General features: G+C 37.9%; 1 protein-coding gene across 1 annotated transcript in view; it reads right to left on the minus strand.

Moving 5' to 3' along the window:
• Nucleotides 1-6,024, minus strand: part of SIFR (SIFamide receptor) — a 110,551-nt gene extending 104,527 nt beyond the window's left edge. Inside the window, exon 1 of the mRNA XM_017911445.1 lies at nucleotides 5,411-6,024. Within this exon, the coding sequence (XP_017766934.1) occupies nucleotides 5,411-5,978 (568 nt within the window). The 5' untranslated portion in view covers nucleotides 5,979-6,024. The remainder of the gene's footprint in view (nucleotides 1-5,410) is intronic.
• Between the last annotated feature and the right edge of the window lie 5,918 nt (nucleotides 6,025-11,942).

Below are 11,942 nucleotides of genomic sequence, written 5' to 3' on the forward strand. Positions count from 1 at the left end.
ATTTATTTACTTATTATATTATAAATATTTATTTATTTATTTATATAAATATATACACAGCTTTTCTCGTGTAAATGAAATGGCACTTTATATAAATTTCACTGACCTATCACAATTAAACGTATGTTGGAAAATATAGTAACTTTCTTCACGTAGCACTTTTATAATTTGATTTATCAGTGAACCTACTTACACGCTGTCCTGGTTATTCGATAATCCGTTAATTGTGTCATAATACCAATTTAATACACGATGTGTAGAAGAGTAATATACAGAAAAAAGTGCGTGGGTATCATGAAGTCATGTGTTGGTACCATTATCGTCTGTTTTTGTTTTCCCTCGACTGTGACCGTTGCATTAAGCCGCAGGTTTTTATAAATTTTCTTTCACCCAAATGGATCACGAATATTAGCAATTAATAAAGTTCTTTTGTTTTCAATGGATTGCTGGAACTAGGTCGAAAGGTTATGCCACGATAGTTAAGCACGGTAGAATGGCCATTTTACCAAATTGTTCGCGCATCCCTCTTCGTGTATGCACATGTATATCTTGTCGAAGTTACGGTGAAGGACATTTTAAATTGGCATTTCAATCCTTCCAATATTTCCATTGAACTATGGACCAATTGTAGCCGTTTGTTCGAAAAGGGATTGTTTAATACAAATTCGACAACTATTAAATGAATATTACTATTGCTATGACAATATCGAAAATTATTAAAACAATTATCAATGAGAAACTTATTAAATTAACATTTCCGAGATTTCTTCGTAACTGGGATCGAGATGATCAAAACGAGTAAATAAAATTAAAAAGAAAAATTGAAAATCGAATATTATTGTATATTCCTCGTCGTCACAAATTTTACTGTACAGGAAGGTTATTTGGACATAATTGATATTAATAAAATATGAAACTATATTCGAAAACAAGTTTTCAAAACTAGATTAAATTTTTCAAAGTTATACGTATTCCACATATCACTAATTTACTGCTAGTAATTAACTGCTCGTTAAATTACAATATTTAATTACTATAGTCATATATTAGTTATTTAATAATTACAATAACATGTTACTAATTCACAAACAACACATATTGTATATATTATTAGTCAACAAAAATATTCAACAATTTAATAATTATTTAAATAATACAGTTATACATTAATAATTTCATAAATTAGTGACTGCCATAACATAATAATAATTTACAAATATATATGTATATATTACACAGTGTACTTTTATTTTCCATTTTTTCCAAAGGAAGAAAACAAAACGAAATTCAAAAACAAGAAATCTCTCTTAAAAAAAAAAAAGGAAAAATAAAAATCGTGCGACGTGTCCAGAATGAAGTTTCCTGGATGAAAAATCCAACGACTCCGGTGCTAATAGTTTACACGCTGAACAAGTCGCGTACTCCGTACGGGACACTTGAATTCCTCGGGGAAAACAAGCGGGCGAGGCGCGTTCGCGGCGCGAGTGCGTGCTAATGACGTCGTTAGTCATGCGACACGCTGACAATTGGCCGCTACGAGTGGAGTCTGGAGGCTCACGGCCGAATACTGTCTCCATCCGCAATTATCGCGACCTTTGCGACTCAAGACGAGACGAGCCGATCGATCGTTTCGCGTACAGAACGCTCTTTCGTCTACCCGATCGCTGAAAAGTATCGCGAAATGAAAACGAAAATCTCGATAATCTATTGAGTACCGAAGAAACGTGATCTATACTATGATCGATGTCACCGGAATTTTTATCAGGGATTATACGAAACGTTGAAGTCCCTTGAAGTAATCCAAAATTTATTGCATTACTTTTATTATGAAAAACGAAATATAGTTAGATTTTCCATGTTATAAAATTATTTAAATTTGCTACCTGTTGAATGGCTAGAAGCGTTTTGTGCAAAACAATTATAATTCATTATGTAAAAAGTTATTTCATAGTAATCCACGAAAAATTCTGTTAAATTCGCTAAATCTCTAGCTCCCCTACAAAAAATCTCAAATAAAAATCGAATATATTCATCAATTGCATAAAATTTCAGTAAATCTTACGTTTACAAATTCTTTCACGATTTTGTATCCATTAGAAAATAGAAAATTCGAAAAATCGGAAGCCATGATAGGTTAACTGCTGACAAGAAACTGCACATAACCTATAATTTAAAAAGAGACTTATTTACAGAGATTAATTAATTTCTTAATTTATATGCCCTTAAAGCACCAAAAGAAAGTCGAAAATGGCAAAAAGCAAAATAAAAAGAAGATCGGTGTTTGAAAGTTGTAGATCAAAACCGTCCCGTAGCGAGGAGTGCAAGAGGGCGAAGAGAAAGAGGAAACGAAGGCAGCAGTGAAACTAAAAAGTCTGTCACTGACGGAAGTAACCGATAGCAAATACTTCCTATCGCGATAAAATATCCCATAAAATCACCGGATCCGTCACGGGCGGCTAAAACGGGAAACGACGATGATCTTATTACGTTTCAATAACCTTTAACGCCGCCAGCGACAGCATTACGCCCCTAACGCGGGCAGTAAAGTCGATACAGGGTAGTAACTGTCCGCGCGCGGCGCTGCAATCGATGCGAACGAAGATCCCCGATGGATCTTCCTCGAATCTTGAACATGGCTCGCGCGATGTTCCCCTTGCTCTCCCGAGGCACAGAACTCAGAAGACGCGAGTCTCGTCGAGTAGATACACCATTTGCGACCGAGCTCGACCTTCGACAAGGCTCCAGCTAGCAATTAGGTGGACGTTACGTTGGATATACACATGTAACCATCTGTGTTTAATAGCGAGACGGAATCATATTTGCAGCTCATTATCTCGTGGAGTCGGAAGTGACTGATTAATTAATAGCGATTGGTTAATCGTTACCGAATTCATCGTGGACCTTGCAAGAACCGAAGTCTTGCTGGATTCCGCGCGCGGGAAATTTGAACGAATTTTCAAGTTTTCGTAATTTGATAGAGAGATTGTATGGTAGATGTGATATAAAAATTGTTTATGTTTATGAGTTACTATATTGTTGAGCGTTGTTCATTTCTCGTCTCTAATAATCGAGGATTGGAATAATACGTTGAAAAAATTTTTAGGTTAGGGAAATCAAATTTATAGCCTGCTATTTTTCAGAGTTGGAATTAATTGATTCGTTTATTGATTGATCGTCGTTGTGTCTATCGTAGATTTTAGAAGAGTCGATGTTGTTTCCTAACGTGAAAGGTGCCATTTTGATTTAACGCGCGGGAAATTCGAATGAATTTTAAAGTCTTTAGTAAAAAATTTTGACAGTGTGTAGTAGATCTAGCATGAAAATTGTTTGTCTTGTTAAATTATCCTATTGCTGCATTATTCACTTACTGTAATTGATTATTTTAACGAAAATAATCGCGTAAGTTGAGTTAAAGAAAATTTTAGGTTAGATAAGATCATATTTGCAATTTGTTAACATTATTCTAATTAGAATTCATTTAATTAATCGTAAGTAAACCAAGCCTCGAAAGGATTAAAAGGATTACAATATTTTTCAAATGTAAATTCAAAATACAACGTCTCAATCTTTATCTAACGCGCGGGAAGTTTGAAAAGATTTAAAAGTTTATAGAATGTACAATATTCACAACGCAAACCAATAGTTTATATATGTGTTATTCACTTGTTACCTGTAACTATTGTATGCTGTAACAGAGATAACTACATTGGTCATATTAGACAAATTTTTAGGTTAAGGAGCAGGACGCCATTTATGTAAATTCACTAGAGGATAATCATATCTGGAGTTTATAAAATACGAGTTCCAAAATCCCAATTATTCAAACATTAATTAATATCTTTTCTCATGAAATGGATTTCCTTGGAATCTTTCAAAAATATAATTTTTGTTGTAGTGCATATACATAACCTATACTATGTTAACATGTTATCAGAAATGATTCAAATACGAAACGAAATTCAACAATAAATTGTACAAATTTATTGTTCAAACTCAACTTAGTCAAATTAACAAAATCAATTGTCCTACACAAACTTGCCACTAAAAAGTACTTTACAACTTCCTAATAAAATCCAAAGGATTCTACATTAAGCCCATAACTACCGACCTACAGTATATATCTCAATATATTATGTACAAACTACAATGTAAATAAATAATGACACGTCATTACTATTTTTATCCACCTGAAAATATAAATCTGTAATAATTACAGGAATAAAAAATTCTGGGACCTTATTTTGTCCTGCTTTTAATACTAAACATGTACCCATACATAAATAATCCTGAAAAGTACGAATCTCCGAGGAATTAATCATTTCCCGCAGAATGACTCTTGAAGACCGCGATGGAACGCGCGGGAAATTGAAAAGAAGCCCACTTGCAGAGCAGTCTCCGCGTGCAAAGGCGTGCGGAATTTCGCGCGATTCCATTACCGAATAATTTATCCGCAGTTACTCGAGATGAAGCTGTCGGCTCTTGTGCGAAGCGGAATCGCGATATGCTCGATGCATCGAGCGTGAACACGGCGCGGCGTGAGAGAATCACGAAGGGATCGATTCTGCACTGCCAAGGGAACCCCCGCCGTACCCCTTCCCCCACTCCTCGGCGCGGCGTCCGCGAGCACCAGCGGGGACTCCCGAGTCGAGGCCCCTGCAACGACAAATCGACGCCGAACGAATCGCTCGCACCCTGCCGCCCCTTTAATCGCCTTCGATCCAATTTTCGCGTTTTCTCGCCCTACCCCGCGACACTTTGGCCGATCACGCATGATCAATACTCGTGATCGATACTTCGCTCCGTGTCGTTCGTTATGCGATATTGTTCCCCTGATTGGAATCGTGTGTACCCGATCCCGATGATCGCGCAAGGGACGAGAATTTACTTTCGTCAGCAAATGCCGGGGTATATTTTCCAGCAGGGAAGACTGAAGATTTCGAAAGTTTCCGTGACATGAAATCCAAGTTGAGTTTGACAGACTAGTCCAAGTCTAGGGAAGCTAGTTCGGCGAGTTAATGAAAATTTAATTGCACTTTCATCGCAGTCAAATTTCAGAGCGAATCGATACAAAGGGTTGAAGTTGTACAGGGTAGCTTAAACGATAGTTCGGGTTCGTTAGCGTAAATAGACTCCGCTGAGAGTAGCCCCTAAATGTCCTAGAGACTCCTGGAGACTCCTAGGGACCAGAGGTAGGAAATCGATTAGTCCAATCTATCAGAGCAAACAACTGACGATATCAGAGTTCCCTTTGATCTCCCGTGACCCAAACCCTACACCATTCTTGCACCAATCTTCTCCGGGAAACATTTCCTTCACAGAGTACTCCAAGTGCAACATCTCAGAGTGCATATAACGAAACGCATTATAATAACCTGACCTGTGAATTTTACGAAACGAAATCAGTACTCACGGACAAAGATGTTGCTCATCAGAGTAGCAGGTAGGCAGAACACGATGACTAGGACGTCAGCAACCGCGAGATTGACTATGAAGAAGTTCGTCACGGTCCTCATCCGCGGCGACCGGTAAACCACGGCAATGACGAAACTATTCCCGATCAGACCGACCACGAAGACCAGAACATAAGCGACACAGTATACCGCTGACATGGCCATGCTATGCCTGTACAGCCTGTCCGGTATCTGTTCAGCCGTGGACAGGTTCACCGTTTTGCTGGCGTTCAACAGCCCACCGTGCTCCTCCATGGACGTTCTAGGACTGGTCGTGATAGCCTCGGCTATCAGGTTGTTCAGATAGTCTCCGAGGTCGTTCCTCATCTGCAAGAGGGTACCAGTGGCCGGTGGAACAGCGGAGACAGTCGTGGGCGCCACATTCCCGTTGTTACTCCTTCGTCGCGTGTCAACGTCGAACTCCTCCGAGTCCGGCAGACGCAGGGATGCCATCTCCAAAAGCGGAGACGGTGGCTGCAGCATCGGGAACTTGATCGTAAAGCGTTGGGTCGACGTTGTTTCAACCATCGGCCGAGCTGCACGCTCCCTTCACGTTTAGCTCCGACAGCGTCGCGTCGCCGTGTCGACGACCTCGGTCCACCCGAGTATCCGCCTTCACCCCAACAACTAGGTTCACCTGATCGATCTGCAGTACTTGGATCCGTGTCTTCTGTGTCAAAGAGTGTTTCGACGATAGACTGATTGGGTTTCTTACGAGACTATCGTCTGGAGGAACTTTGACGACGGTACCATAGGCCTCTGACACCTGGTCATCGGACAGAGGTGGTTCTGGAAACTGGTCCAAGAAGATCTTTCACTCGGACAAGACGGAAGTCACGTCCATGGCACGGGAGTACGTGTTTAGGTGACAAATCACGAGTATTTTCGCTGGCGGAGGAAGGGAGAGAGCGCGTGGTCTGATGGAGTTCGACGCTCCTGGAGTCAACTGGCACGTGCACGAGAGCCCATCGAGCTCTGTTGCAACCCTCGCGGGATGAGCGTGGGGTATCGAGGCGGGAGATGAAACGATTTCGACTGGTTCGATGAAAAATTCGTTCTGGTTCTTCGTTCCAGGTGTCTGATTAGAGGCGACAGGTGGTGAGATAAGAGGTGACAGCGGATGGGTGGGGTAGAGGGAGAGTCAGGTGTCGAGTGGAACGGGACACAAGGTGTTCGAACGAGCAGCGTGATCCACGGTAAGGTGTCCCGGCCGAATGCTGAGCGACTAATGAGCTTGCTTTAGAAGACGACTGCGAACTGCCGCGAGATGCACCCGTAGCGGCGAGCTGTCTGGCGACACGCGACCACTGCGCAAGCGTTGCCATCCACCGGCACATGCACCCGCATGAGAGCTACGCCGCGATCATCGGAGCGGTCTATGTTTCGAGGCAGGGAAATTGCAATATTTTGAGAAAGTTCCTTTGAGAATGTTTTTTTCAGAAATTACTAGGTATGGAGATTTAGGAGAGTATCGACGAGAAGGTTAAGCCAGCGAGGGTTATTTCAATGTGATCGAGTTTTGATGATAACCATAATATGTTACTGTCTAAATTCTTGGTTTTCAATTTCAGTTACAAATTATTAAGTCCATTTCTTGGCCCTTCGATTCTTTTCTTCCCAGGTTTCTCAATTTCTTGATTTCTTGAACTAGGTTTATGACAGTATCAATGAGGAGGTTAAGCTAACGAAAGTCAGTTGGATGTGATCGAATTACTATTGTAACCATAACACGTAACAATCTAAATTCTTCGCTTTCAATTTCAATTGCAAATTGTTAAGTCCACTTCTTGGCCCTGCGATCATTTTCTTCCTCGATTTCTCGATTTCTTGATTTCTTGAACTACGTTTATAAGGGTACCAGTGAAGAGGTTAAGCTAACGAAAGTCAGTTGGATATGGTCCAATTACTATTGTAACTATAACACGTAACTATCAAAATTCTTGATTTTCAATTTCAATTACAAATTATTAAGTCTGCTTCCTCATTCCTTTATCCTTTTGTTCCTCGATTCCTCGATTTCCTGAGGTAGATTTATAGGAGTATCAGTGAGGTGGTTGGTTTAGGTTAGGTTATTTAGATGTGGTCGAATTACCATTGCAACCATAATATGTCACTATCTAAATTCTTGACTTTCAATGTCAACTGAAAATTATTAAGTCCATTTCTTGGCCCATCGATCCATTTACTTCTCTATTTCTTGGTTTCTTGAGATTAATTTATAAGAATATCAGTGAGGAAGTTAGGTTAGGGAGAGTTATTTAAATGCGGTCGAATTACTATTTTAATCATAATATGTCACTATCTAAATTCTTGATTTTCAATGTCAATTGCAAATTATCAAGTCCATTTCTTTGCTCCTTTCCTCCTCTGTTTCTTGATTTCTTGAGTTAAATTTATAAGAATATCAGTGAGGAAGTTAGGTTAAGGAGGGTTATTTGACTGCGGTCTAATTACGATGGTAACTATAATACGTCACTGTCTATATTCCTGGTTTTCAATTCCATTTGGAATTATTAAGCCAATTTCTTTACCTCTCGTTCCGTTTGCTCCTCGATTTCTCGATTTCTTGAAGTAGATTTATATGAACATCTGTGGGGAAGTTAGGTTAGGTTAGGTATACGAATGTGGTCGAATTATGATGGTAATCACAATACGTCACTATTTAAATTCTTTGTTTCCAATTTAAATTAAAGTGTTAAGTCTATTTCTTTGTTCTTCGATTTCTTGAATTTCTACTTTTTGATTCATTCCCTATTTCCTTTTCTTCTATTCTCTTCGTTGCTTTTATTTCATGTAGTCACTTTTAGGATATATATACACATATTTATAAGAAACTATAGGTAGTCATGCGAGGATTGTTGTTCAAACATTTACCCTAAGATATAAATTTTAATGGCGCGTGCTATAATGAACAATAGAATCGATCACACCTTAAGCCACTTCGTCCGAACGCGGCGAAGAATAACACGTTACTGAGACAGAAAGACATTGGCGAAAACTATCCAAGAGCATAACTCATCCACAAATCACGCCTTTCAGCCGTGACACTCATGTTTGGCCCGATTTCATTACCACGAATCTCACAAAATATTGCAGTCCAAATTGTTAAACAATAATCTGAAATATTATATTTATTTCTAATATCGAAGTAACGAAATATAAAGCCTGTCATTATTTTTCATTTATTTATATTTATATATAATGTATAATAATATTGGTTTGTTGTATATAACAAGCAGTTTACTTTTTACTCAGCAATATAGAATAGATCTGATCAGTGATTATTTACTTTTAATTAAAATTTATAATTTCAGTTTAATAATGAATATTTTCTTTTTACAAAAAGAAGAACAAAATTAAAATTTTTAAATTCAATTTGGATTTTAGTAAGTTTGTGATATGATTAGTGATAACTGACATTGATAATATTCAAGTTTATACGATTAATACTTATCTAATAATTCAAACAAGAAATTAATATTAATTTAGAAAAATTATTTTCCTAGATTGATCGATCTAAGATCATTATTAATAATTTAAAAGTATGACTATTATCTTTATTAATAATTTGGAAGTATGTCTATTGGTAGTTGGGCCTGGAAATAGGAATTTAATTGACAAACAATAATATCAAATTCCTTCATCAACGATAAAATTAAATAAATACAAGACAGTCGAATTTCTTACTTCCTTCCCTTATTTACTAAATTGATTCGAAAATCGTTAATATTAATCTCAAATAAGATAGAAAATATACTGAATACAGAGTATACAAGGAATTGTCTGCACATATTTTCTTAAATTTCTGCATCACACGCAACGTTCACCCCGCGAGAATCACAGCCACCACTTAGCCACACCGACGCCTTGAAATATTCCAAGAAACTTGGCTTTTCAAACATGGCAGTAGCATGAAAGTTAAATGTTCCCTTGCTTCCGTACTCCTACACACTCTCTGTCACGACTTGGTCCCAGTGTTCGCGATATTTCTCACAGTTACTTTACTTAAATGGGACCGGCCTGAACGGGCTGCTCGATACAGCCCTGACTTCTTATTTCCAGAGTCGCGATGATATTTCGCGCCGCGAGAATGAGGGAAGATATCGTTGGAAAAGGGCGAGGGAAAGAAAGTAGATTAGAAAAGGCCAAACTTTCCACGATTGCCAAACGTTTTCCTCGTGAACGCCCACGATGAACTTGTAATTCGGTTCCGAGGGTGGAACTTCGCTCGAGTTTCCGGCGCGTCGGGACATCCGCTAAGAGATTTCGATCAAATTAAGACTTCGCTCTAATAATAGTCCCGTTGCTACCTGCAAGTCCTTCGACGCCGATGACTGAAAGAAAATTTCGTTTCTCTGCTCCGCAGAAATTTATTCGACAAGAATTTGGTTCTGAGAATTTCTCGATTCTTCGAAATATCGAAAAAGTAGATTTACGTTTCACGTGAACACTCACGACGTTTATGTCAAGGTAAATATTTCTGGGTCTCGTCGATATTGATTTCGAGAGCTTTTAGTGCAGTGTTTTATCAGATTTTTTCAGGGATGTTTGTGTATTCGTGCGGTTAAGTAAGTAATGAATTAAATGAAAGGTACATGCTTGGATAGAGATTACTGGGATTCGAATAATTTATAGTAATTTAACAAATTTTGTTATGTTTCATATTTTTGGTATCTTCAGATAATATATTGACGTTGTATCTTTGTATAATTTGTATGTATATATACTGTAAATATTGGTATATAAAATGGTATAACTGTTTTAGTGTTACATAAAATGAAAAATATTTTTAAAAATTTTTAAAGAATTTACTTCTTTAATCTGGTGCATTATACACTGTTTTGTTATCTGTAATCAAACATTGTTTTAAAATGATGATAATTTTTGAGTAATCTGATTTTAGGAGTAATTTCAGTGTCGTTTTAAGTATATTGCGAATTCTTTAACACATTGTTCATGGCAAAATATGGCCGATAATATGGTCGCTAATATGGCCGCCAATATGGTCGCCAATATGGCCGCCAATATGGTCGCCAATATGGTCGCCAATATGGCCGCCAATATGGCCGCCAATATGGCCGCCAATACTGAGCTGTTCAGCAACGTGTATACATTTTTCTCCTCTTTTAAATTAATTCGCAACAAATTTTAAGGAAATACCAGTGAAAATAATCAAATTCCAGTTTAATAACACTGTCAATTATATTAACAATAGACTTACCAATCTTCCTACCTCGTAATTTGTTGGGAATTTATTGACATAACACTTTACCTAGTAATCTCATTAAAATTTATTCGAGTAACTAGTTTCCTATCATAAAATCATTTATATTTCATCATCTGCAGTATATCAAATTAATACCGAATGAAATAAGTGGAATAACCTCCAGAACAAGCCTCACTCGAAAGACCAACTTATATTCTAAAACCGTCTTATAATATCGTATCCTCATACCTAATTTATATTTAATAACTTCAGTAGTTATATATTAATATTAAATTCCAAGTTTAAATCGAGCTTCCTCTGCTTTTATGGAATTAAATCTACGATGTGTCTGGAGCATGACTCAGCGTTAGGAGGCAAGATTAATACGATACATTGACAGATGAACATGGTTATTTTTACTATAGATTAACTACGCGACGCTTATTGGCTATGATCACCTTTAGTATGCAACGAATTCTCAGAATTGGGTGACTGTAACCACCTTCAGTGACGAAGGGTTTACCCAAGAATCCCGTAGACAAGGTAACCCTCTGTGAAAGAATTCGCTTGCAATCATAGGACGCCCACGTCGTGAAATTCCATATTCCACGCGAACACGTTCGATTTTTAAGAACCGTTTACAATGATCCTTTATATTCCACCCTGGACCCCGGACACTTCCAAAAGATGAAACGTCGGAGAAGAAGCGGCGAGTGATTTCGCTTCCCGATTCTTAGACGTCCCCGAATCCTCGTCGAACTTCCGGCGAGTTCGTAATTCGTTTTGTACCACCCGTCGTGGATATCTAACTCATTTTACTTGATTCGCAAGCTCGGAAAGATTTCATTATAGTTTGACTGCCGGTGTCCGTGAAATATCCCGGATTCTTTTCATTTCACCCACGCGGCTACGAGAATCTGCCGAAATATTGGAACGCAATCATGCCCCTTGGAAAACTGTTAATCGTTACTCGCTATTTATGTTCATCATTTGTGGCAAAATCACGTTTCGTTTGAATACACAGTGCAATGGAGGAATGCAAGACTTGGAGAACTGGAACAGTGGTTCTCAACTGCTGTCCCGTAAAATTATAGAAGAACATGCAGTATATTGACTGTACAAAGGTAGCATAATCAATTATTGTCTTTTAATTGAAGAATGGAATGACAAAATAAATGAAATACATACTGTCTCTAATATATTATATGAAATTGAATTATGGGACAATAAGACCCTATAGAATTTTATATAATTAATATTTTTAATTTAAATATATTTATTTAAAA

Source organism: Eufriesea mexicana, unplaced genomic scaffold (genome assembly GCF_001483705.2).
Source record: "Eufriesea mexicana isolate 0111107269 unplaced genomic scaffold, ASM148370v2 scaffold221, whole genome shotgun sequence".
In the NCBI taxonomy this organism is placed as follows: domain Eukaryota; kingdom Metazoa; phylum Arthropoda; class Insecta; order Hymenoptera; family Apidae; genus Eufriesea; species Eufriesea mexicana.